The sequence below is a fragment of the Drechmeria coniospora genome, chromosome 03 (assembly GCF_001625195.1).
Source record: "Drechmeria coniospora strain ARSEF 6962 chromosome 03, whole genome shotgun sequence".
NCBI lineage: Eukaryota > Fungi > Ascomycota > Sordariomycetes > Hypocreales > Ophiocordycipitaceae > Drechmeria > Drechmeria coniospora.
In genome coordinates, this window is record NC_054391.1 from 1,029,969 (window position 1) to 1,057,385 (window position 27,417).

The 27,417-nt window shown below is 59.7% G+C and overlaps 10 protein-coding genes across 10 annotated transcripts; 3 read left to right on the forward strand and 7 right to left on the reverse strand.

Moving 5' to 3' along the window:
• Positions 1 to 2,293: 2,293 nt before the first annotated feature.
• DCS_06152 (SNF7 family protein) lies at positions 2,294 to 3,129 on the forward strand (the record flags this gene model as incomplete). Its single annotated transcript, XM_040803443.1, has 3 exons — positions 2,294 to 2,331; positions 2,440 to 2,803; positions 2,914 to 3,129. 3 exons carry the CDS (start codon positions 2,294 to 2,296, stop codon positions 3,127 to 3,129), a joined length of 618 nt encoding a protein of 205 aa, XP_040653547.1.
• Positions 3,130 to 3,788: 659 nt separating this feature from the next.
• On the reverse strand, positions 3,789 to 4,516 carry DCS_06153 (uncharacterized protein; the record flags this gene model as incomplete). Its single annotated transcript, XM_040803444.1, has 3 exons — positions 3,789 to 3,964; positions 4,062 to 4,386; positions 4,487 to 4,516. The coding sequence occupies 3 exons, from the start codon at positions 4,514 to 4,516 to the stop codon at positions 3,789 to 3,791; spliced, it is 531 nt and encodes a 176-aa protein (XP_040653548.1).
• A 1,664-nt stretch (positions 4,517 to 6,180) lies between these two features.
• DCS_06154 (Transcription factor Tfb4) lies at positions 6,181 to 7,302 on the forward strand (the record flags this gene model as incomplete). Its single annotated transcript, XM_040803445.1, has 1 exon — positions 6,181 to 7,302. The coding sequence occupies one exon, from the start codon at positions 6,181 to 6,183 to the stop codon at positions 7,300 to 7,302; it is 1,122 nt and encodes a 373-aa protein (XP_040653549.1).
• Positions 7,303 to 7,878: 576 nt separating this feature from the next.
• On the reverse strand, positions 7,879 to 9,800 carry DCS_06155 (asparaginase family protein; the record flags this gene model as incomplete). Its single annotated transcript, XM_040803446.1, has 2 exons — positions 7,879 to 9,580; positions 9,649 to 9,800. The coding sequence occupies 2 exons, from the start codon at positions 9,798 to 9,800 to the stop codon at positions 7,879 to 7,881; spliced, it is 1,854 nt and encodes a 617-aa protein (XP_040653550.1).
• A 1,524-nt stretch (positions 9,801 to 11,324) lies between these two features.
• DCS_06156 (Actin-like protein 3) lies at positions 11,325 to 13,051 on the forward strand (the record flags this gene model as incomplete). The annotated part of the gene is made up of 7 exons (XM_040803447.1): positions 11,325 to 11,359; positions 11,455 to 11,477; positions 11,542 to 11,778; positions 11,842 to 11,888; positions 11,943 to 12,029; positions 12,096 to 12,929; positions 12,986 to 13,051. The coding sequence occupies 7 exons, from the start codon at positions 11,325 to 11,327 to the stop codon at positions 13,049 to 13,051; spliced, it is 1,329 nt and encodes a 442-aa protein (XP_040653551.1).
• A 583-nt stretch (positions 13,052 to 13,634) lies between these two features.
• On the reverse strand, positions 13,635 to 14,757 carry DCS_06157 (alcohol dehydrogenase I; the record flags this gene model as incomplete). The annotated part of the gene is made up of 2 exons (XM_040803448.1): positions 13,635 to 14,635; positions 14,697 to 14,757. The coding sequence occupies 2 exons, from the start codon at positions 14,755 to 14,757 to the stop codon at positions 13,635 to 13,637; spliced, it is 1,062 nt and encodes a 353-aa protein (XP_040653552.1).
• A 2,122-nt stretch (positions 14,758 to 16,879) lies between these two features.
• DCS_06158 (uncharacterized protein) lies at positions 16,880 to 17,190 on the reverse strand (the record flags this gene model as incomplete). The annotated part of the gene is made up of 2 exons (XM_040803449.1): positions 16,880 to 17,043; positions 17,100 to 17,190. The coding sequence occupies 2 exons, from the start codon at positions 17,188 to 17,190 to the stop codon at positions 16,880 to 16,882; spliced, it is 255 nt and encodes an 84-aa protein (XP_040653553.1).
• Positions 17,191 to 18,403: 1,213 nt separating this feature from the next.
• On the reverse strand, positions 18,404 to 21,401 carry DCS_06159 (nonspecific lipid-transfer protein precursor; the record flags this gene model as incomplete). Its single annotated transcript, XM_040803450.1, has 4 exons — positions 18,404 to 18,612; positions 18,654 to 18,909; positions 18,956 to 19,544; positions 20,011 to 21,401. 4 exons carry the CDS (start codon positions 21,399 to 21,401, stop codon positions 18,404 to 18,406), a joined length of 2,445 nt encoding a protein of 814 aa, XP_040653554.1.
• An 808-nt stretch (positions 21,402 to 22,209) lies between these two features.
• Positions 22,210 to 24,457, reverse strand: DCS_06160 (uncharacterized protein; the record flags this gene model as incomplete). The annotated part of the gene is made up of 3 exons (XM_040803451.1): positions 22,210 to 22,986; positions 23,035 to 23,507; positions 23,569 to 24,457. 3 exons carry the CDS (start codon positions 24,455 to 24,457, stop codon positions 22,210 to 22,212), a joined length of 2,139 nt encoding a protein of 712 aa, XP_040653555.1.
• Positions 24,458 to 25,487: 1,030 nt separating this feature from the next.
• DCS_06161 (uncharacterized protein) lies at positions 25,488 to 27,337 on the reverse strand (the record flags this gene model as incomplete). The annotated part of the gene is made up of 3 exons (XM_040803452.1): positions 25,488 to 26,783; positions 26,981 to 27,224; positions 27,285 to 27,337. 3 exons carry the CDS (start codon positions 27,335 to 27,337, stop codon positions 25,488 to 25,490), a joined length of 1,593 nt encoding a protein of 530 aa, XP_040653556.1.
• Between the last annotated feature and the right edge of the window lie 80 nt (positions 27,338 to 27,417).

Consider the following 27,417-nt stretch of genomic DNA (forward strand, 5'->3'; position numbering starts at 1 on the left):
ACGATGGCAAGTGTACCAATCAACAGATTTAATTGTCCAGGGTCCAAGAGGGGCAAAACCTCGGCTCGGGCCTGGGCTTCACCACGGAGCGTCAGCGAGCACTCACTGCAGTCCGATTTCGGCGCAAGTAGTTGCACAGTAAGAAATAAGTGAAGTGCAGCACTGTATGTACTTGTGTAATTACTTGCTCTGTACTCCGTAAGTACAGTGAGTATTATTACCTGTAACTACCTGTACTTGATGTACTTGTAGGTAGCGGGTTAATGCGTGCGACTAGCAGATATAGCAGGCTTTGCAGGGGACCCAGCAGGCTTCTACAGAACTTCTGTACTTGTAATTCTGTACCAAGGCACCTACTTACCTAGGTACTGTACGTACAGTACGGGTAATACACTCTGAGAAATACTCCGTAGGTACTTGCAATACGTACATGGCATTGCATGTCCTTGCAACTAGAGTACAGTAAGTACACCTACAAGTACACCTACTGTAAATACACCTACAGTAATTACACCCAGTAATTACACCTACAGTAAGTACACCTACAACAAGTACACCTACTGTAAATACACCTACAGTGATTACACCTACAGTAAGTACACCTACAGTACTTAAATACACCTACAACAAGTACACCTACAGTAAATACACCTACAGTAATTACACCTACAGTAGATACACCTACAGTAATTACACCTACAGTCATTACATCTACAGTAATTACATCTACAGTAATTACATCTACAGTAATTACATCTACAGTAATTACACCGACAGTAATTACACCTGCAGTACCTGTATACTTGCATCTACATGCATAAGGTACCTTGCATGTCCTGTAATGGTACACTGACGTCAACATCTACTTGGATGTACAGTGTAGTAAGTGTTGTGCTTGTTACACCACGGCCATACTTGCTGCGGGTTGGCTACAAAATGCTTGTTACGGCACGGTCAAACTTGTCGCATCACGGCCTTTCTCGTCGTGGTACGGTCAAAGGACGGCGATTGTTGTATTTGACAGTTGGGAAGCTGAGATGCTGTGCCGATACCTGTTGGGTATCTCTGGTCCACGTACGTACGATGACGATGAGCACATTGACAGCAGCCTGACACTGGGGGAAATATACCGTACACAAGGCACCGCCAATGATGGTGACTCTTGCAGCGCACAACTTTACTAGCCTTTGCGAACGCCTGCAACGCATCGGCGGTAATACCTGCCCGAGATATCTAGGTATAAACGAAGGCGTGAGCGTACGGAGTGCGGAATACGACAGTCCTTCATGTAGGCGTATGGGTAGGAGAATGCGCGTTCAAGCACAGTGAATGTTCCCATCCGCCGTCAGTTGCTTGTAGGCGTGTTGAGTACGCTGCTAGGCGCTACAGGTGCTTGCCGGACTGACACCAGCACTGCACAGTATATACTTGATGCGCGCGTACGGTAGGTGTACTTGTCAGCACCAAGTCCGTCCCTGCCTGTGCGGAGTAAGCACCTACTATTCGCTGCGTCCTGTTCAGCAAGTACAGAGCATGTTGGAGTTGAAGCAGCACCTATTGTAGGTGTCCCCCATGTACTCCATACAGGTCTACGGAATGAGGGTACAGAGCGGGCAACGGAGTACAACCATTACTTGGAGGTGTGCACATTCGTCCTGTGCTTTTCTTCCAACTGGCCATTACTCCATGCTGGTGCTGTGCTCTGCACAATGTCCTGCAAGTGCACTGTACTCTGTGCAAATGTACTGCAAATGCACTGTATTATGTCCTGCAAGCGCACTACATGTACTCTGTGCAAATGTACTGCAAAAGTCCTGCAAGTGTGCGAAGTACCGTACCTTGCAAATGTACTGCAAATGTACTTACTACTTACTGCAGATGTACCGTGGACGCCAGTGCCCTGCCTGTATCCATGCTCTGCCCCTACAAGTGCTTGTACTTGCGCACCAAGTACGCCCGGTGGCACCAGTCCCCGAGCACCACAGTGCTTGGATGCACTGTTCTTGGGTGCACCAGTACCGAGCACTTGCACTGTACGGCAGCTTTGTCGTCGCGGCAGGCCGTGACGGAACAACGTGGGCGCTAAGGCTTAATCCCCACCCTAGGCCTGCGACGACATCGAGGCCAGGTATCTGATCTTCCACCTGCCAAGACAACGACGGGTGATGCGTCGCAGCTGGTTTGCGACGACGGCACCGACGGGCAACCCCCCTTCCACACACTCCGGCCGGCTCCCGACCACAGGCCGCCGGCTCGACGGCTTCGATCCGCGCCCGCCACTGCCACGGCCACGATGGGCGGCAACGCAAGCAAGGTCACGGCCCAGGATAAGTCCGTCCGCTTCGCCCCCCCCCCCCGCCCCCTCGTCTCCCGACTCTGCACCCCCCTACTCGCCGCTCGCCGCTCGAGACTTGTTCTGACCTCGACGTCGACCGGCAGGGCCATCCTGGACATGAAGATCCAGCGTGACAAGCTGCACCAGTACCAGCGCCGCATCACCGTCCTCACCGACAAGGAGACGAGCATCGCGCGGCAGCTGCTCGCCAAGGGCGACCGGAGGCGGGCCCTGCTGGCGCTGCGCAGGAAAAAGTACCAGGAATCCTTGCTCGCCAAGACGGACGCGCAGCTCGAGCAGCTCGAGAAGCTCACGTCGAGCGTCGAGTTTGCCCAGATACAGCGGGACGTCGTCTTCGGCCTGCAGCAGGGCACCAGGGTCCTCGAGCAGATTCACGCCGAGATGGGCGGCATCCAGCACGTCGAGAAGCTCATGGGCGAGACGGCCGACGCCGTCGCCTACCAAAAGGTCGGTCAGCCCTCAACCCGCCCTCCCCTCCCCTCCCCATCCCTCCCCATCCCTCCCCACCCGCGCCCGCCTCGCCGTCGCCGCCGGCCTGCTGAACGGGGCCGGAACAGGAGGTGAGCGAGATGCTCGGCGGTCGAATCTCGAACCAAGACGAGGAAGAGGTGGAGGACGAGCTGGCGGCGCTGCAGGCCGAGATGGCGGCCGACGGACAGCAGCTGCCGACCGTTCCAAACGCCAACCTGCCCCAGCCCAAGGGCGAGACGATGGGGTCCGAGGAAGCAGCCGGGGAGAGGCTGCCGGAGAGACGGCAGGCCATGCTCGCGTGATGAACCGTCATCGGGCCATCACCGGGCCGTCACGAGGCCGTCATCGGGCGGCGTTCCCTGTGCCATAGAGGACAGGCTCATAGACTGGCGTTTTTTTCGAATCCCGCTTGTCACGTGGCCGCTTCACGTGGCCGCTCTTGACTGCGAGCGAGCAATTGGACCCTCGCTTCGCCACCCACTCTCGCCGTGCGAATTCCATGGCAAGTGGCCGCGTGCCGTCACGTGCGAGTCCAGACGCCGGTGGAGGGTCGGGCTCGTCCATCAAAGACTGCCTCCCCATCGACACATGCACGAAGCGCCCATTGCCGTCCATGCCAGATTCACGAGGGGGAAGCCACGAGCAGTTTGTGAAGCATGTTCTACATTCGTCTTCTACATTCATGTTGCGCGACTGGCTAGTATCCTTGGCCCCGTCATGCCGTCGCAGCACACCCTACTCCGGCTTGTTCCTCGTCGTGCCTCCCCGGGAGAGCCCCCCGGGCTACGGGTGGAGATGGCATCGTTCGACGCACGCAGCGCCGTGCCGAGCAGACGTCGTGTGATTGGGGTCTAGAGAGTGTGGGATGAAATCGAACAGAACCCAAGGCGCCTGTCGGGCGTCGGTGCCTTTTCCACGGCGAACAAGGTGGCGTCGGGAGACGACTTGGCGGAAGAAAGGGCTACTTGACGGTGACGGTCTCGATGAATGTCGTCTTGACGCCCGCGCTTGCGCTGCTGCCGATGGACAGGGCGTCCGAATCATCGTAGCGGTCGCCTCTCGCCGAAAGGTCTTGTCGCCTCGTCTCCTGCGGAGGGGCGCCGCCGCTGGTGTTGTAGCAGGCGGCGCAGGGACAGACTGGGGAGCCGTTGAGCGGTGGCGGAGGAGCGCAGTGGCGTGCGAACCAGCCGGGGCGTTGGGAAGGCATCGTGAATCACCGACGTGCAGCGTGCACCGCGAGCTTGCGGGTGGTGGCCGGACCGGCAGGTCGATGACGAGGGAGGAGGAGGGAAGGGAGGGACGGGGCCGAGGATGGTGATGGAGTCGGATTCCGAGGCAAAGAGGATGCACCTGGATGAAATGTCTGCGAGAGGAGCACGCGTGTCGATGGTGATGAGCTGTATGGCAGAGGATGGCGGCTGATATTTATGCTCGTCCCCTGTCGGGACCGGTTTGCTTGCCTGCTGGACGTCGGGGACGAGACCGCCGGTGAAGCGGCGGACATGGAGTTCGTCCGGACTCGCCGGGTCGTCCGGCGGTGGGTCCTGGGGGCGGCGGGACTACGTTGGATCGGGGAATGTCCAAGTACAGTGCCTTTCGAACCAAATAAGTACTTACTTATCTGTACGTATGTATGCACGTCCAGCGACTTGCCTGTACTTGATCAGGCGAGAAGCCTCCTTGGGTCATGGGTATATCTTGGTACAGTGCATGTACTATTTGTCTGCGAGAACTCCTCGTCGCACGCGTATGAATACATGTACTGTACATGCACAGAGGAGCTCAGGTCATCTACCCAAGTAGTCCCTTGTACTACTTGTACAGAGAGAGCAAGTCGGATAGGTGTAGTATTAATAGTAGGTGACTGTATCCGTACTGTACGCTGTACTTGGATGTTCATACAAGTACAGTGTAATTAATGATGTGTTCTCACCAGCAGGTGCACACGGACAAGTAGGTGCACAGTCCTTGCAAGCAATACTCGCACATGTTCAGCCTCCATGCATCGGCCCGCTTTTTTTCGGCGACAGCTCGGGGTGTACGGAGTAGGGGCGGTGACAAGATAAGGGGTCATATTTGGCTGCTCTCCGAATTACAACGCCGTGTCTCCGTCGTGCTCCGAAGCCATCCTCTGCGACGGCGATCAATCGGCGGTAGCGATGAGCATCACAGGTACATGCACTACTCGATGCCGCGATACCGCGGGGACGAATGACGATTCAATTCCTTCACAATGACGACGTTGGATGGATGCCAACCAATGATGCAGTCGTAATCTGGTGTGTCCGCAGTGCCAGCACGCCCATGCTGATAAGCAGCAGGTACAGATACGACATATTTACAGCACAGAGTACGGACGATAAGAACCTGTCGGTGTCGGTATACTTGCATGTGCTCCCGACATACAGTAAGTACATGGCCTATAAGTACAGTAGGTGTGCAGTAATCAATCCATGATAACCGTAGGTGGGTACGGTGAGGAAGCCTGGGCAGCCAGCTCAATCCATGATTGGCCAAATACCGTCGAGCTGGCAGTAAGTACTCCGTACTTGACACTTGCAGCATCTAACGGTAATAGTTTTACAGAGCATGTACTCCGTACAGCTACAGTACGTACGTACATGTTCACCTAAGCGCGGTATTACATGTTCGCCTACAGTACATGTTCGCCTACAGTGCATGTTCGCCTACGGTGCATGTTCGCCTACAGTACATGTTCGCCCACAGTACATGTTCGCCTACGGAGTACGGTAATTCCATGTTCACCTACAGTACATGTTCACCTACAGTGCATGTTCACCTCCAGTGCATGTTCGCCTACAGCACATGTTCGCCTACAGTACATGTTCGCCTACAGTACAAGTTCGCCTACAAATGTTCACCTGCAGTACATGTTCACCTACAGTGCATGTTCGCCCAAGTACAGCAAGTACATGACACCTACTTACAGCACTTGTACACATACAGTACATGTACAGTACACCTACAGCACATGTGCACCTACACCTACAGTACATGTGCACCTACACCTACAATGCATATTCGCCTACTGACAAGTACAGGCACTTACTGCGCGCTTACGCCATGAATGCTTGTACCCATAATTAGGCGCTCGCGGCACTCCGTACTCCGTACTTGTAATAAACCGAGAGCAGATACCGAAGCACACCGATCCATCTCCTCCAACCTCCGCCTCTCCTTTCTGCGTCATTGTCGTGACCCGTCATGTCACCTCCGTCATCTCTCGGCCACCAAGACTGCGAGCCGACTCCTGCCAGACGCACCACCTCCTAGCGGCTGCCCCGGACTCGCCCCCAACCGCCCCTTCTTCCCTCCCTCCCCGGCGGCTCGTCATGGACGCCGTCGACTCCTCCAACCACTACGAGGTCACCATCGCCGCCGAGACGCCCTCCCTCCTCTCCGTCATCCTCGACACCAACCCCCGCGCGTGGGCCGCTCTCCAGGACCGGCTGCCCCTCTCCAGCGCGCTCGCGAGCATCCTCGTCTTCATCAACGCCCACCTCGCCTTCAGCAACACGAACCAGGTCGCCGTCATCGCCGCCCACGTCGACCGCGCCCTCTGGCTGTATCCCTCGCCGCCGACGACAACCAAGAATGGCCCGGCCGACGACGCCGCCGCCGCCGCCGCCAAGGACGCCGCCGGGGATGTCGACATGGCCGACGCGCCGCCGCCGGAGACGCCCCCTTCCTCGGCGAACAAGTACCCCCAGTTTGCCCAGATCGAGGCGGCCGTCGTCGCCTCCCTCGACCGGCTCGTCAACGAAACGACCGAGGCCGACCTCGCCGACACCACGACGCAGCTCTCGGGCGCCCTCACCCTCGCCCTCTGCCACATCAGCAAGGCCTCGCTGTCGCTGGGCGCCGCCTCGTCCGCCGCCGGCGCCGCCGCCGGTCCGCCGCCCGACGCTGCCAACGCCCTGCCGCCCTTGAAGGCCCGGATCCTCGTCATCTCCGTCTCCGACTCGGAGCCCGCCCAGTACATACCGACCATGAACGCCGTCTTTGCCGCCGCTCACGCCCAGGTCGCCATCGACACCCTCGCCCTCGCCGGCAACCCCACCTTCCTTCAGCAGGCGTCCTTCAACACGGACGGCACCTTTCTCGCCGCCTCGAACCCCCAGGGCCTGCTGACCTACCTCATGTTCGGCCTCATCGCCGACACCGAGGCCCGCAAGTCTCTCATCACCCCGACGCAGGACATTGTCGACTTTCGCGCCGCCTGCTTCTGCCACGGCAACGTCGTCGACACGGGCTTCGTCTGCTCCGTCTGCCTGAGCATATTCTGCGAGCTGCCCGACAACGCCGAATGCTTGACGTGCGGCACCAAGCTGGCCTTGGGCAAGTACGGGTCGAAGCCGGCCGTCGTGCCCCGGAGGAGGAAGAAGAAGAAGCGCATCGTCAACGGCAACGGACGAGAAGAGACGGGGAGCGCCGTGGGAACGCCGCGCCCTTGAGGCCGCCGCAAGGCCATCCACCGGACCGTCGAGTTTGCTCCGTGCGCCGACAGCTACCCGCGCCGAGAGTGTCGTCTGTCCCGGCCTGCGCAAGCATGCGTGTCTTGCTGCGTCTCGCAACGCCATCGTGCCAATGCCGAGGCGGCGCAGCCGGATGAAGCGCCACGGGATGCAGCGTCACGGGATGCAGCGCCGCGAGATGCAGCGCGACACGATGCAGCGGCCTCTACGACTACCAGCGGCCTCTACGACTACCAGCGGCCTCTACGAATACCAGCGGCTCCATACCCATCGGCCGCTCTGGTGGTCTAGGCGAGGGAGGGCAAAGGAGAAAATAAAAGTCATTCGTATAGGATTGCGCCTGCTCAAGGGGTACAGCTGCTCAAGGGGTACAGCTGCTCAAGGGGTATAGCTGCTCAAGGGGTATAGCTACTCGTCGCATAAAACGCAGCGCTTCCCTCGCCGTTGTCCAGCCCCTGGCTGATGGTCGTACCTCGCTGGGTCGCCGAGGCCAATCACACCCTCGTGCCCCCCGTACCCTATCCTCGATGCCTCGATGCCCGGGCCCTGCGCCCGTCAGCCGATTCGGATCCTGCGACCACCCTTGGCAATCTGATCGCCTTCTCCGAGCCGGGACATGGTGCAGCAAGGCACCTTGTCCGAGCCGCCCATGGACGCGAGCGCAAACGAGTCCGTGTTGTGCGCAAAGTAGAGGTAGTATCCCGATGCGCACTTTTTGACGGCCATGACGCCGATGGCGCCCGTCGAGGGGCCGTTCTTGACGCCCGGGTGCTTCATGAAGTCATCGATGATGAAGGACTCCATGATGTCGTCCTCGTCATCGTCGCTGACATCGTAGCCGCAAGGGCCTCGACGAGTCATCTGGAAGATTCGTTCGGCGCACCTCTGCGACGCCATCGTCGTCGCCATGTGCTCCCCCGTGCCGCTCGTCACGGCCGCGACGGTTCGTCCCTCGGGGTCGTCGTCGGCCCGTGGCACGACGGCGGTGCCGACGCCCACCAGGGCCGCCGGCCCGAGCCGTCCTCGATGCTTCATCCCGATGCCCCCCGACGACGACCCGGCAGCGATATGACCCCGCTCGTCGATGGCGATGGCACCAATAGTGTCCGTGACGCGGTCCTCCACGTCGGCCTCGGGCTGGCGGCCGCGCTTGTCGCTTCGGCCGCCGTGGCCGCCGCTTGCACTCGTCGTCTGGAGCGGTCGCTTATGGCCACGCGGACCTCCATCACCACCCAACATGCCCGTCGGGGAAGCCAGGTCCGTTTCGGCGAGCCGCTGCGGTGAGCCGCCACCGCTCGGCCCCCCGCCTGCCATTCTGCTCGCCGGCGTCGTCCTTTCATTCGACGTCGGCCCATCTCTGCCGGCCGAGACGATGCCGACTCCGACGACGGCTTCGTCGTCGTCCCTGGTCATGAGCGTCGTGGAACTATGGCAACGGTCGTTCCCTCCGAATGGCCTCATTGGACTTGACGGCCACGGGGGGTTGGTTGTGCGCGGCGAGAAGCGAGCGACGGGCGCAAACAAGAAGCCGGCCGTTTTCATCGCAGTCGGCATCATGCTTGGCTCCTGCGTGCCGGTCGACTCCGCCTCTGACGTTCCGGCCGATGGAGGATCCGCCTGCCCTTCGTTCCATGTGCCTGTCAAGAGGGCGGCCGCGTGAGCGCCGGAGAGGCACTCTGGCGCCTCCAAAGACTCTTCCGTGTCGTGCTGGCCGGGGAGGCATCTCATCGTGGCCGGAGCGGAGTGCACATCTCGCTGCGCGTCCTTGTCTATCCCCTCGGCTCGCAGGAGATCCTGCTGCCAGCGACAGAAGCGGTCCTTGGAATTTTTGGACACGAGGAACTCGTTGGCAAACGTCAGCATGCCGTGCTCCTCGGCAAACTTCCTGGCGCCATCCCCGACGAGGGCGTTGGGGGGGACGCGCCGAAGACTCAGCGGCTGGGCGCTCGTGTCCAGGATGAGCTTGGCGAGGGATATGGGGTTGCGGATGTCTGTTCCGCCCCTCGTCAGCCAGGCCGCACTCGGGTCGAAGGGGGGGGGGGACGGCCGTGGCTCACTTGGAACGGCGCCGCATGCACCGCTGCGACCGAGGTGGTCGACGATGGTCGCATCGCACTCGACGGTGCCGTCAATGGCTAGGTTGGACCCGTAGCCTGCGTTGGTGATCTCCTTGTCTTCGAGTATGCGAAGGGCCGCTTCGACGGCCTCGGTGGCGGTGGAACCAGCTTTCAGGAATTTCATGCCCATTTCGGCCGCCCTATCATGCCATTAGACATCGTTCCTTTCGGTCAACGAGACGGGGCTGGGGCTGTCCATCCGACGTACGACACGCAAGCTAGAAGGTGTGCATGCTCGTTCTGATGGCTGTGGAAACCGGCACCGGCGTGGATGAAGATGGCTGGCGTCGCCTTTGGCTTCTGGCCGAGTCGTAGCACACGATCGAGAGCACCATCCGTGCCGCACACGTGCTGAGCCATCCGAAACGAGGCGGCCTACTGCTCCTGAATCCGAAGGGTGCTCATGCTTTAGCCCGGAGTAGGCATGGGCTGGAAACGACTGGCGGGAGGCTGTAGCTAGACTACCGTATGCTCAATAAGTAGATATGCTGATGGGGGGGAGAGGGGGGACCGAATGCTGCGAGGCAGATGGATTGGTCGTTGAACGAGGGCCGTATAGGAACGAGGCGAGGCGTCACGGTGCCCTGGTGTGTGCTGAAGGTAGGTAGGTGTATTAATGGTGAGGGGCAGGAAGAAGATGTGATCGAATGCCGACTTCGGGACGCACCACACCGTGAGGTGCCGCTTTCTAGCCTGTCTGTCGCCGCCTTCTCGATAACGCCAATGGCGGGAGAGAAGTCGCGATCCTGGTGAGTCTTGGGTGCTTTACGTATACTGTATTTCCTGATGATATGGTTCTGTTTTTCTCCCAGCTTGTCGGCGAAGCTCGTCAATTATTGCCGGCTGCTTGCAATGGGAAGGATGAATTGTATTGTCTGGTGGTGGTTGTGGTTGTTGTCGTTGACATTTCCCGTCTCGAACGAGGCCAGCTATTCACGAGACGGAAGGCAAAGACGAGAGGCAAAGACGAGAGGCCAAGCCGATCGAATCTGTCGTCGTTTTTGTTTCGGTAAAGACCGACGAAGAATAGGGAGAGGCGATTTGTAAAGGATAGGAAGTCTGTCGACGAGGACACGAAAATCGTTCAGATGCTGCCGCCGAGAGCCCAGTGGACGAGCCGTATCGTGGAATACATTCATCAACGAGTCAGCCAGCCTACCACGGTGTGCGAGGACGGAGAGATTCGGCTGTTCGTGTCGAGGCACAAGTGCGAAGAGAATAGAGCTCTTCGATTCCGACCTCGCGGTAGTCGAGAGAAGAAGAAAAGAAGCAAAGACGCCGAGATATGGCCATCGATGACGGCCGACTTTAGGGTAGCATGGATAGCTAGCGAGGTACCTAATAAGTAGGTACCTGAGGGGCATTGCAATGTACCTGGTACTTGGGGTGCTCGGGTATGTACGGAGTAAGTACTACTGTAAGTAGGTCGTTGAATAAATGACGTTGGGGGAATCGCCTGATGCTGAACACCTATTATTACTCCGTACTACAGAGTACTATGCAGTAAGTAAATACAAGTGGTGGAAACAAGACAAGTACTTAGTAAGTACTCCGTAAGTACAGCACAACCGAGCACGGAGCAAGCACAAGTACTGGTACTTACAGCTAGGTACTGCTCCAACTCATCCCATGGCAGTCCGAATAATAGCACTGTATTAGCACCTAGGTAGGAAGGTAACCAACCACAAACACCCCCCCACTCGAAGGTGACGACAAGCACCGCCGAGGCAGCCAACGCATGCCATCCATCCGTTGCACCTCAACCTCGATCGTATCGTAGCCGCACCTCCACGTCTACCTCGGCCGCCTCCGTAGTGCGGCCTCTCTGTCTTTATTCTTGATATCTCTCCGGCTGAGCAGCACGTTCCTCTCCGCTCCACCATCATGGCGAACCAAACGCCGGCCGTTGTCATGGACAAGTAAGCCCCCCCCCCCTCCCCCAAACAACCCATCCGCCCTCCCGCAAGCTCGCCTCGACGCAGACGACCGGAAACTGACCGACTCTCCTCCCCAGCGGCACGGGTTTCTCCAAGCTCGGTAGGCCACGGAACGAAAACTGATGCTCGCGGTGTCGACGGTCGACTGACACCCCCGTCCGCAGGCTTCGCCGGAAACGACTCCCCCTCGTTCGTCTTCCCGACTGCCATCGCCACCAAAGGCGCCAACACGGGCGGCGCCAGCGGCGGCTCCGGCTCCGGCAGACCATCCGTCGGCAACAAGCCGAGCTTTCTCACCGGAGGTGCCGGCCCCAGCAGCAGCCACCTGAGCTCGAAGCGAGGCACCGAGGACCTCGACTTTTGCATCGGCGACGCCGCCCTGAGCGCGGCCTCGGGACCCGGTACGTCAAAGCTCACGGAGAGCTCGGTCGGTCAAAGGGTCGGTCGAAGCTGACCATGGCCAGGGTACGGGTTGCACTACCCCATCCGCCACGGACAAATAGAGAACTGGGTACGGGCGACGGACTCGACGCTTCGTGCGGTACGCTGACGCGGCCGGACGTAGGATCACATGGAGCGATTCTGGTCCAATTCCATCTTCAAGTACCTTCGTGTCGAGCCCGAGGACCACTACTTTCTCCTCACCGAGCCCGTAAGAAGAGCAGAGCGCACGATCCACTCCAGGTCGGTTCCGCCATGCTGACGAGGGGGAGAGCAGCCTCTGAACCCGCCCGAGAATCGCGAGAACACGGCGGAAATCTTCTTCGAGTCCTTCAACTGCGCCGGCATGTACATTGCCGTCCAGGCCGTCCTGGCCCTCGCCGCATCCTGGACCTCGTCAAAGGTGACGGATCGATCCTTGACGGGCACCGTCATCGACTCGGGCGACGGCGTGACGCACGTGATCCCCGTGGCCGAAGGATACGTCATCGGCTCCTCGATCAAGTCGATCCCCATCGCCGGCCGCGACATCACCTACTTTGTGCAGTCCCTCCTCCGAGACCGTGGCGAGGCCGACTCGTCGCTCAAGACGGCGCAGGAGATCAAGGAGCAATACTGCTACGTCTGCCCGGACATGGTCAAGGAGTTTAGCAGGTACGACCGCGACCGCGAGCGCTTCGCGAAGCACGTCGTCGCCCACCCCGGCGGCCGCCAGGTGTCGGTCGACGTCGGCTACGAGCGATTCCTCGCGCCCGAGATCTTCTTCAACCCCGAGATCTACAGCTCCGACTTTCTCACGCCGCTGCCGACGGTCGTCGACGGCGTGATCCAGCAGTCGCCCATCGACGTCCGCCGGGGCCTCTACAAGAACATTGTCCTCTCCGGCGGCAGCACCCTCTACAAGGACTTTGGCCGGCGGCTGCAGCGGGACATTAAGCAGCTCGTGGACGCCCGGATCCGCGCGAGCGAGGTGCGCAGCGGCGGCGCCCGCAGCGGCGGCCTCGAGGTGCAGGTGATTACCCACAAGCGACAACGGCACGGGCCCTGGTTCGGCGGCAGTCTGCTCGGACAGACGCCCGAGTTCCGGTCGTACTGCCACACCAAGGCCGAGGTAGGAAAACTCTTGATCGCGGGCGTGGCTGGACATGAGGGCTAACGTCTGCGCAGTACCAGGAATACGGGCCGAGCATCGTGCGAAGGTTCGCCCTGCTCGGCGGACCAGGCGGCTCATAGGCGTCGCGCGCCGACGCGAGGATGGATGGCTCGGACTGGATGGCTCGGCCTGGATGGCTCAGACTGGATGGCTCGGCCTGGGTGCACTCGCACCATGAAAATAAAAAAAGCCCGTCGGCAGTGGTAGGTTGGGTGCGAAACGAGACAGGCGTGTCTGTGGACGAGGGCGGACACGGACTGGGTTGACGAATAGCCAATGCAAAGCAAAATTACATCTTGTCGCGTCCAAAGACTGAATCCCGCAGAAGTAGAGGGGGGGAGAGTCACACCACGGCGCACAAGTTCTGTCGGCATCACGGGAAACTGTTGCTGGCCCGGTGCGAATGAATCTAAATGCATTCAACGGTTGCCACAAAGGCAAAGCCAGGTTTTCACTGTGTTGGGTATTGATTATATGATGGAGGCCGCCGGCCTCGCCACCCCCGATCGCCCGACTGCTGCCCCTTTTGCTGGTGACGGCGGTGCACTGCGGGCCGTGTGCGCCCCTGCTCCCGACGCGATGCATCGTCCACGGTCCCGCACGCGACCGTCTCAAATTTTGCGTCTCACGCTCTGGGGGGGTGGGCGTCGGCATCGTTTGCTGTTATTTGCTCGTGTCGACGACATATCGGCCGGCAATCTTGCCGTCCATCATGAGCTTGTAGACTTCGTTGAGCTCGCTCAGGCCGACCGTCTTGAAGGGGGCCTTGATGAGACCTCGGCGGTAGAACTCGAGGGCCTCGGCCGTGTCGGCGCGGTTGCCGACGTAGCTGCCCTTGATGTTGATCATGCGCAGGACGGTGTCGAAGACGGGGGCGCTGATCTTGGCGTGGGCCGGCAGACCCATGCAGACGACGGTGCCGCGGGCTCGGACGTACTGGGTCGCTTGCTGGAAAGGCTTCTCCTGCACGGCGACGACGATGGCGGCGTGGGGCCCGAGGCCGTCGTGGGTGCAGGCCCTGACGTCGGCGACGAGATCTTTGGAGGTCTGAAAGTCGACGTAGCTCGTGGCGCCGAGCTTCAGGCACATGTCCCGCTTCTCGCTGCCGCCGTCGATGGCGATGACGGAGAGGCCCATGGCCTTGGCGTACTGGATGGCGATGCTTCCCAGGCCGCCGCCGGCACCGACGATGGCCAGGTGCTGGCCCGGCTTGGCGGCCGACTCCTTGAGGCCCTTGTAGACGGTGATGCCGGCGCAAAGGATCGGGGCCACGGCCTCGAGGTCGCACTCGCGGGGGATGTGGGCGACGTGGGCGGCCTTGGCGATGGCATACTGCTGGAAGGAGCCGTCGACGGTGTAGCCCGAGAGGAGGGCCTTTGCGCAGAGCGGTTCGTCGGCCTGGTTGCAGTAGGAGCAGTTGAGGCACGAGCCGTTGAGCCACTTGATGCCCGCGTGCTCGCCAATCTCGACATCCTTGACGAGCTCACCGCGGGCGACGACGACACCGGCGCCCTCGTGACCGCCCACGAGGGGCAGCTTGGTCGGGATGGGCCAATCGCCCATCATGGCGTGGAGGTCGGTGTGGCAGACTCCCGAGTACTTGATGTTGATGAGCACCTCATCGGGGCCCGGCAGCCGGACGGGAATCTTTTTGTACACGACGGCTAGGGACGAGCCACGTCAGTCTGCGTCTCCGAGCCACGAGAGAAGGGGGGGAGAGCGCACGACCACCGGTCTTCTCCACGACGGCAGCCCATTGCTCCGTGGGAATCGAGACGGAACCCATGGCTCGTGCGGCGAGTCGATCGACGGCGGGCTGTACTCCGAAGGAGAAAGGTGCGAAGCGTAGATGAAGGATGGCAATCAGGTGAGCTCTGGTGAGGACGACGTTGACGGGCTCGAGGGAGAAGGCGGACGGAGGAGAGACTGGCAGACGGAGGAGAGGCTGGACGAGAAACGGAGTGGCACGAGCCGGCCGGGTTTATACTCGTTCAGCTACTGCACATTGCATCCGGGCCCCGGTGGTCGGCCGAGAGGGGAGGAGGGGTAAGGGGGGAGAGTAGGAGGGGCGAGGGTAGGAGGGGCGAGGGGAGGGGAATGAGCCTGAATCATGGTGAGACTTGACGACGACGTGGTCTGGTGGTATGCCGATGACGCCGAGATGTGCGTCAGGCCACTCGTACGGTTGAATACGGGTGCAGTAAGTACAGTAAGTATAGTACGGAGTAAGTACAGTAAGTACATGTTTGCAGTCGTTGCCTTGGGTAGGTACTTACTAGTATCGAGTACCTGCTACCTACAGTACTACTGACGGGTACCTTTGCACGGCAGGTCGCTTCCCCATGTACGGGTACTCCGTGCTCCGTACAGAGTACTCCGTGAAGAGGCAAGAAACGACAGGGTACCGAGTACCTCGTCGAGGCGTGCAGGTACATGTACAAGATGTCGAGCATCAAGGCACGGGGCGACTTGGCCTCTCGGACCAGCGGCCATCCGTCCTCGCCGCCAGCCAGCCAGCCAGTCGTGTTTCCGTCCGTCCGTTGCGTACTCGTGCCTCCTCACCAAGTAGTGGCAAAGTGCCTGCGCGCGGCGTCTAGTTGCGGTTCAAGTGCAGTGCTTGGCGCCGTTGGAGGAATCAATGACAAGCACATGTGCAGTAGCATGTTGTCAGTGCCAACTACGGAGTATTATTACTAAGTAGGTGCTGTAGTTGTACCCACATGCACTGGTACTGAAGGAGGGGGAGTACTCCGTACAAAGTACAAAATAACAAGTAACAATACAAGTACACTGCTCCGTACGGGGCGATGCTTTCAAGCAAGTACTGTAAGTAAGTGTTGTAAGTACTAACTGTAAGTAAGTGTTATAAGTAGGTAATACTGTAATAAGTACTCCGTAAGTGTTACAAGTACTGCAAGCAAGTATTGCAAGTACTGTAATAAGTATACTGCAGTACTCTGTACTCCGTACTTGCGTGCATATACTTGCTAGAGACAGCGGCCCGTCGACCCGGTGCGGGGCATCATTGGGTCGGTGGAGGGGAGTTGGCACACCCATCAGTTCGTGGCATTAGCGTCCAGGCCCAGGAACCGGCCACTGTTATTTTCCGTCAGTCCAAGTACAGTAGCTGCCATGGTGTCCAGTAGGGGCTTGGGCAGCTCAGCAGTCGACATCTACCATCGCCGTCCAGGCGACAGCGCATGACCTCGTGCTGTGCTGCCATCCTTGTGCCGATGAACGGATCTGGCCATGCCCCTGATGAAGAAAATTTGCCCGCTGCCTGGGCACTGGGGTGGTAGGTCCTAGCACCAAGCCTAGGACGGGCGGATGCCAGCAGGCCATCGCTGACCGACTGGTCGATTTGACTTTGGCCTCTGCCGATCCCTCCGCCTGCCTGCATCATGCATGTCACGCGCCACCCGCCCGCCGTTTCGCCGGTACGGCTCCCTCTCGCTCGAAGGGAGCGCCATCTTGATGCACGCGGTACTCGCTCACGGCTCGAGGCGGGAAAGCGGACAAGAGAACGTATTGCTTGAACTGGCCGCGGCATCACATCTCCACCTCCATCCTCACGCCGACCAAGTCCCGCCACACATTCACCGAGTTTGGCCTATGCCTTGGCCGCCTTGCCCTGGCCGCCGTGCCCTGGCCGCCGTGCCTTTCGAGATGCCACACATGCATGAGAGCAAGGGGAGCAAGCATCGTCCGCCAAGGCGATGCAGGAGACATGGGCCACGGACGCCACGGCAAAATTGAATCGCTCTCCCCCCGGGCCCTGGGCCGCACCGGGCCGCCTCGGGCCATTGTCACCAGCCTGTCGTCCCCCTTGCCGTCCATCTCCATGCGGGTGCGGGTGACGAGCGTCGGTTGGAAGAAGCATGGCTCGCCCGCCGTCCATGGAACCTGTCCTATGATGCGGCGGCGACCTCGACGGACTTCTCGACGCCGTCGACCGTGGCCGAGTTGATCTTCTTGCCCGTCTTGGCAATCTTCTCGAGGACCGTCTCGTAGGGCAGGGCCGTGACGACCTTGGCCGTCTGATTCTCGAGCGAGACTTCGTAGCTGTCGACGCCTATCGAGCGTGAGCTGCCGTCATGGAGGAGGGGACGAGAGGACAGCGGGCCGTACCATCGAGCTTCTTGAGGACGCGGTCGATGGCGCCCGAGCAGCCACCGCAGCTCATGCTGACGTTGAACTCGTACGTGTGGGTGTCGGCCATTCTGAAGGAATCCTGATGCTGATGCTCGTCTCGTGCGTGTCGACGGTTGGCAACGAGTTGGGTCGATGGATGGCAGGGAGAGGGCAGGACGGAGGCGACGACCGAGCGGCGGCGATGACGAGGACACGGTGCAGGGGTGCAAGAGTAATTCGGCAGAGCGCAGGTAAAACGTTGGGAGTGTGCGAGCTGCTGACCTCGGTGCTTGTGGAAGTGGGTGGGTAATATTGATGAATGCTGGCTGGATGGGTGACAATATTCGCAATACGACACACTTGCAAAGTAATAATTAATAATTGATACTCCGTATTACTTGTGCCTTTACGATATAGGCTGGCACCGAGGAACAGTGCTTGGTAATTATCCGTACTTGCACAGCTATGCAATCAACTACAGTACTGTACGGTACAAGCAGCAGAGCCACGGCGAACAACCATTTGGATTAGTAATGACAATCGCACCATCGACTCTTGGTGCGAGACCCAACTCCCGCCTACTGGCCGTTCCAGGCGCTGGGGGCCGCCATTTCAGGCGTTGCAACGGCTGAAAAGACGGTCAGGATTCAGGAGCCAAGGCCGCCTAGGCATGGCCGAAACATGCTCCACCCCACCCGAGTCGGATCCTGAATTGCGCGAGGGGAAAGCCGAGGAAGGAAAAGCAAGAATGGAAGCGGAAGAGAAAGGTAATAATTAATTAATACAATGGGCACTTGAGCAAGTAATTCACGTGCAAGCAAGTACTTGTACGTAAGCATATGTGCCAGGACGTGCAGTACGTACAGTAAGTACTTCAGTAAGTACATGTACCTGAGAACGTATAAATTGTGTGCACAAGTAAAACGTATAAATAGCATATGCACAAGTAAAAGTAGTTGTACATACATGTGCAAGTAGGCGTACTGTACTTACAGTACTGTACGGATAAGTGTACGGAGTCCTCCGTACGGAGTATTACTGTAGTCAATATACTTGCTTGTACAATTTATACATATATGTACTGTACAGTACTTACTTACTGTTTGCACAGTACTTGCACCCAAGTGTAAGTACGCCAAAGTAATACTCCGTGCTCGGAGGAAAGTGCACTCCAAAGTACGCAGTATTAAATACAGCAAGTGCATCGACTCAGCATCATACTGCCGATACTCCTGGATTGCCTCGCCAACTGCTTGTCCCCTCGGCCCTCCAACCCTTCCTCGGTCCCGGCCCTCAGCAGCTCAGCAGCGGACCGCGTGGGCTGGAATCAAGGGCAGATCAAAGCAGCGAGAGTCGTCCTGCGTGCAAACGTGCGGCGGCAGCTCCACCGTGTTGAGAGCCTCGTCCATTTCGTCCATCCACTCCTCGAGCTCACCTTTCTCGTAGCGAACAGTCCTGTCGACGGGGTCCTCGACCGCCATCAAGACCGGCTGGTCCTTTTCGCCGCCTGCTATCGACTCCAGCCGCCACCGTGGCTGCACCAAGGCGTACCTGACCTCTGGGACGGCGTCTTCCTCGTCGTCTCCCTCACCGTCATCGTCTTCATCGCCACCGTCACCGTCTCCGTCTTGGTCATCGTCACCGTCGCCGTCTCCGTCTTGGTCACCGTCTTGGTCACCGTCTTGGTCACCGTCTTGGTCACCTTCGTCGTCTTGGTCATCGTCACCGTCGCCGTCTCCGTCTTGGTCACCGTCTTGGTCATCGTCACCGTCTTGGTCATCGTCACCGTCTTGGTCACCTTCGCCGTCTTGGTCACCGTCACCGTCGTCGTCATCCCCAGTCGACTCTCCGACCGTCAGCTTCGGCAGCGCGCCCCAGACAACCCATATGGCCTTGACATTTACCAGAGCCGCCAGCACCGCCTCCCCAAGCTGCGGGTAGCTGTAGTAGGCGGTAAAGGCGGGCAGGGCGATGTGTCGGACGGAACCCAAGGAGCTCTTGATGACCCCGAGCTCATCGTGCGCGTGCTCGCAGAAACGATGCCACTGGTCGCGCCCGACGTAGAGAACGTCGCGCTCGGCATCCCACGGCCGGACGAGGCATCGGCGTTTGGTCCTTGGCCGCACCAGCACCTTGATCTTGCGCGACGCCGCCCACTGGTCGAAGACGGCGCGGGCCTCGTGGTTGACCGAGGCCATGCTCGGGACGCCGCCGACATCCACCAGCCTCTCGGCCTTTTCGGTCGAGCCGTCGGCGTCAGTGTCCTCCATCAGCCATCGCCAGCTGTAGAGGTAGACGGCAGATGCATCGTCGGCCGCGAGGGTGTCCATCCACACCTGCCGACGAAGCTCCGCCGGCAGTCTCGAGAAGGAACTGAACGTTGCCGAGCTCGTCCTCTCGCCGACGAGACTTGACCTTGTCGCCGCCGTGGGAGAGACCATGCTGGAGCGGACGAGTCGTTCAACCTCGGCAGCGTTGCGGATGGCACGTTGGCGCCACTCGTTGGCGCGTATTACCTGCTGTGGGGCGAGTTGTGGTGCTTCAGCGCAACCACCGATGCCACCAGCAGCGGAGGCCAGTACAGCAAGCTCAACAGCCTCAACAGGACAAGCATCGGAGGTGCAAGCCATGCAGCTCTGCATAGCATGAGCACCCCGGGAATCCTTGTCATGCGTATGCAGTGTTCGTGCTGCGTACAGAAACTACCATATCGACGGCCAGACACAACGGCATGCCAGGCACCAAAGATGTTCAACCAAAGGACGGGTTACTACTATAATACTGGCATCAATGCGGCATGCGATCCGGTATTGGATGCATTGGCATGCTGTTGCTTGCTCGAATGACACCATCCTGACACCATCCATGCGACCCGTGCCATCGCCCTGTCGCCCCATCGCCGGCCTACAACTTTGCTTCCGCTCCGGCTGCCGCGAGCACCTTCTTTTGCGTGTCCTGCAGCGCCCAGTCGCTCGCCGCCGTCTGGCTTCGTGCCGCCGCCGCCTGCTCGGCCGTGAAGCCCTTGGCCTCGACGGCCGGGTTGTAGCCGAGCCCGTTGCGGCGGCCGACCGTGTCCGAGTCGACGACGGGCGCCACCTCGCCGTCGGCCCGCCGGTAGACGGTGACGACGACGGCGCCCCCGAGGCCGAGGTTGTGCTGGAGGCAGTACCGGGTCCCCGCCGCCGCCCGGTTGTTGGCCCAGCCGCGCAGGTGCCAGACGAGCTCGGCGCACTGGGCGATGCCCGTCGCCCCGAGCGGGTGGCCCTTGGAGATGAGCCCGCCCGAGGGGTTGACGACGTAGCGGCCGCCGTAGGTGATGTCGCCGGCGCGGACGAGCTCGTGCGCCTTGCCCTCGGCGCTGAGGCCGAGCGCGTCGATGGCCACCATCTCGTTGGCGCTGAAGCAGTCGTGCAGCTCCACCACCTTGACGTCGGTCGTGGTGATGCCCGCCTCGGCCAGCGCCGTCCGCGCCGCGTGCCGCGTCATCTCGTAGCCCATGAGGTCGATGGCGCTGCGCGAGAAGAGGCTCGGCCCGTCCGTCGCGAGGCACTGGCCGGCCACCTCGACCGCCTGCTCCCGGAGGTGCGGTCGGGCGTCGAGGAAGGCCTGCGAGACGACAATGGCGGCCGCGCCGCCGTCCGACGTCGGGCAGCACTGCAGCTTCGTCAGCGGCGCGAAGATGGTCTTGTCCGCGAGGATCTCGTCGCGCGTGTAGACCTTCTGGAACTGCGAGTACGGGTTCTTCGGCGAGTGCGCGTGGTTGACGCGAGCAATCTCGGCGAAGTCGTCGGCCGTCGCGCCGTACCGCTCCATGTACTCGCGTCCGGCGTTGCCGAACATCTGCGCCGTCCCCGGCGCGCTCTCGACGCCGCGCGTGTCCGCCATCATCGCCAACGTCGTCCCCGTCGGGTTCTCGCGGTCGTTGAAGAAGCTCTGCAGGCTGCCCGGCATCATCTTCTCGAAGCCCACCACCATGACGCAGTCGGCCGCCCCGCTGGCGCAGAGCGTCCGCGCCATGGCGAGCCCCGTGCTGCCCGTCGAGCAGTTGTTGTTGACGTTGTAGATGGGAATCTTGGTCATGCCGAACTGGTAGAAGACTCGCTGGCCGCAGGTGCTGTCGCCGTAGCAGTAGCACGCGACGCCCTGCTCGACGTCGTCGTAGCTGATCTGCGCGTCCAGGAGCGCCTTGACGCCCGCCTCGAAGCCGAGCTCGGTGTAGTCGACCTTGCCTCGGGGCTTGATGAACTTTGTCATGCCCACGCCGAGCACGTAGACGGCCGACTTTTCCTTGCGCGCCATCCTGTGAACGCAGGCAACCGCCGCTGACCTATCTCGCAGGGGCGTGGCGACGGAGGGACGGGCGGAAGTCCGTATGAAGAGTTGAGACTAGGTCGATGATGCGGCGGCGATGCGGAATTCGCACGTAGTATCGACGTATGTGTGCGTGCGCGGCCGTGGGCGTTTGCGGATGCGGTCGAGCGAGTGCGAGCGAGGCGAATTCGTGCCGGTTGTGAGTGACAGTTGGGCATTATTTAAGTATATGGAATGCGGGGAGGGGCGGTTGTCTCTGAGAAGCCGAGGTCCTCGGACCGCTATTAGTGTTGGTGCGACTCCGTTCGTCATCGTGCGGCCCATCCCGACCCCGTATTAACTGTTCATCCGCCCCGTAAAATCAGGCTCCGCAGCCTACGGACGACGCATCGCCACCGTGTCGTCGTTGTGCTGCTGCTTCAAGCACCTAGCCGTGTCTTTGTCCCGGCCCATGATGACATTCCCGTTGACTTGGCCTCCCCGTTGACTTGGCCTCCCCGTTGACTTGGCATCCCCGTTGACTTGCTGTACCGAGCGTTGCGACGCCCCCGTACCGCCGCTGGCCCAACGTCTACCGTCTCCCGGCACGTAAGGCACAAACGCAGACACACTTGATGCACCGGTCCCCAAACGTCAGTCATACCATGCTCAGAGCCTCGAGCCCCGAGCCCCGAAGTTTGAGCCCCGTCGCAAGGTCGAATTTCGGCCTGCCTGCGGACCGGCCTCGCCCGTTCCTCGGCTCGCCCGTTCCTCGGCTCGCCCGTTCCTCGGCTCGACCGCCCGAATGCTTCCGCCGTCACCGACGAGCCTCGTCCGTCGGATTCGTGGCATTCGCTCCGCCGCCGCCGCCGCCGCCCATCGGCCAGGCTCCCGGTAGCCCTTCCGCATCCTCCGCATCCTCCGCTTGGTCGGCTTCGTCCTCCGAGTCGTCGTCGTTTCTGCCACTCTCCGCTCCGGCGCCCCGATTGACGCCGAGCATCTGCATCAGCATCGCCAGAATCCCGGGCTCGCTGTTCCCGCCGATGCTGTCCTCGATATCCCTCCTCAGCTCCTCGTCGTCTGCTTCGCGGAGGGCACGTATCTCGTCGTCGGAGTAGTCCTCCTCGTCCTCGAGTGGCCCTAGACGTCCCAGCGGCGGCTGCCCAAAAATCAGGTCCTGCATCTCGGCCAGCAACGCTGCATCCCGACCGTCGTCCGGTCCCGACCGCTCGCGCCACGGCCATCGCGCACTCTCGCCCGTGAGTATGTTGTCCTCCAGTGGCGGTGGTAGAGGATCAAACTCGTAGTTTGGATGCCTGTTTAATAATTCCCTCGGTGCCACCGCCAACAGGGACGTCTGCCCTTCGAGGTATCCTAATCTGGTTGCCCCGAGGTCGACCGGAATTTCCTCCGTCTTCAGCGATGTCGTGTCGGCTCGGGTGAGCCCCTGTGCGACGTCCTGAACAAGCCCTGTCGCCTGCGGGTTGTTCCACAAATCCTTGGTCTGGTGCAGGTACAACTTGACCCAGAATGATTGTGCGTCCGAGTCAGGCTTGACACCCCAGATGGACGGTGGTGCGTCGAGGCCCAGTTCCTGGAACAGGGCGCAGTAGAGCCAGGGCAGTTGCTTGATGCCACTCACGAGGCTCCGACGGGCCCCTTCCGGATCGCCAAGCTGCAGCTTTGCCAGCACGAGGCTTTGTCGGATGTACACGAAATCGCCATGGTCACCCGCCGCCTCCGCCTCGTCGAGGAAGTCGATGAGCCATTGAGACTCGTAGGCCCTGAGAGCCAGCACGTGGATGAAGTGCCTCATGGCGTAGGGGTCCTGCCTATCCATGGCGAAGAGAAGCTTGGACCACTCCAACGCTGTTCTGTAGGTGCCTTTCTGGATGAGGCTCTTCAGTTCGTGGTATCCGGCGAGCCAAAATTGCCTGTTCTCCGGTCGGCAAAAGTCCAGCCGGGCTTGTCCCCGTTCGATGTCTTGCCTAAACGACGACGTCGTCACTCGACCAAATGTAAACAGAGCCCGTTCGCACAGCTCACCCGCGAGGGCCATGTTCTGGTCTTGTTTCGCGACGCTGCTCACCTGGAGCAAAGTCGACACGTGGTACGCTGCTCGGCATTAGCATATTTTTGTGTGTGCGCGCTCAAAGGGGCATCCGGGGCAACGTACGGAATCGTTTGAGCAGATGAACCATTCGCATCGGGTCTCCGATTTGCACGCACGCGAAGAACAAGGCCTGGACACCGTCGTAGTCCTTGCTGTGCGCGTACGTGTACTGGGTCCAGGATCCATCCGGTGACTTGTCCAACTCCGCCATAGTTAACCCGCCGGCAGACTGGCGCGGCCAATGATCACGCCCCTGGACGAAGACGTTTCGTCGAAGTGATACCTGCGGCAGTTTCGGCGCCCCTAGCGGTTCTCGCAAATACGTTTCCAGATCCTGCTGTTGCGTAGCATTCCGTCGGCGTCGATTGTTTTCGTGTTGCTGCTCCTCCGTCGATGCCGATTCCATGACGTCGCGACCGAATAGCTGTCTCATCTCGTTGATGGGCCGCAGGTGGTGCGTGTTGATGCCTAGTAGTTCGTTCAGACGGCATCGGTACGTCCCTTTACTCTCTTGTTTCGCCGCGTACGCACTGGACATGTTTGGAGAAATGTTCAACGCTTTGATGGCCTTGTCGATCTCGTCTTCCTCGCTGGGCTCCCCCTGCCTTCCACCGACTCCCTCAGCGGCGTCCGCGTGGGCCTTGGTTGCCTTGGTACCCTTCTTCGCTTTCTTCTTTTTCTTTTTAGATTTCTTCGGAAGCTGAGTCTCGTTGTTTAATTCTTGTCGTCCCTCAAATCGAGTCTCGTCTTCCTCGGAACCTTGATTCTCCTCATCGTTCAGGCCGTCATCATCATCGTCGCCGCCCAAGGCAGCAAAAAGATTAGGGCGCGGTTGTATGGCTGGCACGGCTTCTTCAACGTCCGACTCCCCATCAGAGGTCTTCTCAACCAAATCATCGGTCCGGTCCAGCTCTCGTTGTCGCTGCAGCTTCCGTAGCTGCCGAGTCGACATTGTGCCTGCGGAGTGGTAGCCTACGGGGGCCACGGAACGAACCGGCTTGCAAGCGTATGGGGAATGACTTGGAAAGAGGCGAATGAAGCGGCTGCACTGGATATGTTGGCCTAGGAGCGATGTGCAGTTGAGGAATGGGATGAATCTATCCTCGATGTTTCGAGATGGTAAAGGACTAGATAACAGTGCTAGCGGCACGTACTGGATACGGATAGTACTAGTAAGTATTATATTAGTTGCGAGCACCAGGCTGCGTGGATAGCGGGGCAACACCACAAGCTGCAACTTGGGGAAAAAATGGCGATTGCATTCCCAAACACCAGTATGCATGTTCCGGTATTACTGTACGGAGTATGGAAGCTGTCTTTCCATGGTCCTCATATGACGATATACCATATGCAGGTATGCATCGTAAATGGTCGTCTCAGTTCAACTGCTCGGCTTTTCAATGAACAACTAAACGCTAACAGCAATACATCATGGCCCCATCCTGTTGCTTGCCACAACAGCTCGTGTACATGCTCTACCAATAAAGAATCCAGGCCCCTAAAGTATCTTGATGTGAATGGCATCGACCAAGGTAGCAGGCAACCCCATCATACAGAATCATACATGCGGAAACGGCTATCCGACAGCGTGTGCGTTACGTACGGCTGCCTAGCAATTACCTGATAGGTAGACAAACACCCTGATGCTTCTCCTCATCCCTCGGCGAATCGGCGTTTATCCACATGATCCGTCGAACCGTCAGCGTGTGCTTCAACGCCAACACCGGCTTGCATCCGGTTATTCATAAAGCCAGCCCCGCAGTGTCGTAATCCAAACTCCTCATCGTCTCATCTCATTTCCGAAAGGGCAAAAGGTACCGCCGAAGCCCGCTGAATCACAAGAGTGTGTGGAATCGAGTGCTTCCACTGGCCCGTGAGTAGGTGCCAACATGAAAGGCACCATCAAAGAAATCATGTCATGCGGCCTGGAAGGAGCCGTGGACGCGCAGAAAAGTCGTGATCCTGTGCCGGCCGTCGTCACGTCACTGCCCGGCACCTGCAGGTTGGTACTGGGGTGGGGGGCGGCTGCCTCCTCGACCGCTGCGGTTGTATCCCCGTCCGCGGCCGCCCCGTCCGCGGCCCCGGCCACGATAGTTTCGATAGCCGCCGTCGACGCTACCTTGTCCGAACGTCTCCATGTTCTTGCGCTGTTCCTCACCGCGCCACTCTCGGCCGCCCGCCTTCTGGCCGCCGTTTTCGGCCCGATCTTTGGCTTCGCTGGAGATGTTGTCGAAGAAAGATTTCGTCTTGTTGTAGGCGACGGGCGGGGTGCCGTCGGGTGCCTCCATCTCGGTGGCCAGCTCGGGAAGATTTGTCGCCGTTTCGGCCAAGGGAGACCCGGCAATCGCTTCTTTGGCAATCTCTACCTTGTTGAATTTGGCATTGGATTGCGCAAAGTCAAAGTCCGAGTCGGGAACCTCGACCTTTGGCGCTCCCTGACGACCCCCACGGCCACGGCCACGAGGAGCAGGCGCCCCTCTGACGGCATTGACCCTCATCTCGTTGACCTTGTTGGTCAGGTTATCCATTGCGTTGCCGCCGCTATTTCCAAGCTGTGCCATGGCAACAGCGACGGCGGCTCTTGCTGCGCTCGTGGCATCCTCGACGCTCGTGGGAGCCGCCGCCACCGCGGGCTTCCCGGCTGCTTGTTCTGCCCTGTTGCCCGAGGGGAGATGGAATGGTTTGGTGCTTGATCCCGAGAGGGGAATGACAGGCGTGACGCGGTTGCCCCGCGACAATTGAGAGGTGGCGTTAGGCCGGTCGGTAGAGCTGGGCGCGGCACCGTTGGTGTTCCCCCTCTGCGCCGCCGCCTTGACCTCCTTGACGGAGGGCTTGGATTCTACGGGTGGACTCGGCGCCGCAGCCGGTTGGCGTGATGCCTGAGCAAGGGATTTTGGCTCGGTTGCAGGAGCAGATTGGCCTGTTTTCGCTCGATCGGGAGCGACGCCGCCGGCCTTGGGGTCTTGGGCGGTATGGGAGGAAGGACCCTGATGCGGGATTTGGGGTTCGGGACCGCCACCTTGACCCGGTGGGAACGACTGGTCGGTCCACGGCCCTGAGCCACCGGGCGGGAAGCCTTGGCCAGGAGGGAACCAGCCCGGGGGCGGGGGGTACGGCATGTTGCCAAAGGCAGGGCCAGGACCAGGGCCAGAGCCAGGACCGCCACCCCGGCCCCAGGAGGCAGGGGGTGGTCCGCCGTAGAAACCGTTGTGATAGGGGGGTTGAAACCCCCCCGTAGGTGGTTGCTGCGGTGGTGCTGGACCGCCTAGAGGTCGAGCCTTCGTTGACATGTAAGCACATGATCGACAGCGGTTTGAAGTCAGAATCGTGGAACGAGGGGCCTGAAGATCAGAAGGAAGGCAACGGAAATCTCGACATGGTATGTTTGCGCTTCCGACAAGACAAAAAGTTTACATCCGCAATAGTTCATCATTGTGAAGGCAGGGGAAAAAATTGAGCATAGGGCAAGACTTACTCCAACGATAGCCGGGTCGTCAGGCATGGAAGGAGGCGGCTTGTTCTCCTTGATACCGGGGTGATCCTCGATGCGAAGATCCTTTACATCACTGCCACGGAAGACGATGTACTCGTAGACCTGATCGGATGGCGCGATCTCTTTGTCGGGCCTCCCACGACGGCCCTCGGTTCCAAAGGACCGAACATTCTCGAGCGAGACTGTGGATTCGTCCGAGTTGATTTCGTGAAGGGTGCCCACGTATCTGTACTGACTATCAGGACGATGCACGCAACAATGTGTCAGGTAGGCGATGATTACATACCGAATGTCGCTCTTCGAAATGAGCGAAATACGAGACCCGAGAAATTCAGACATCTGGCTCGAACCGCCGCGTCGAGCACGCAGCAAGCTTAGGAAATCAAGGGCTCAAACGGAAAAAAAAAATATCGCACTGC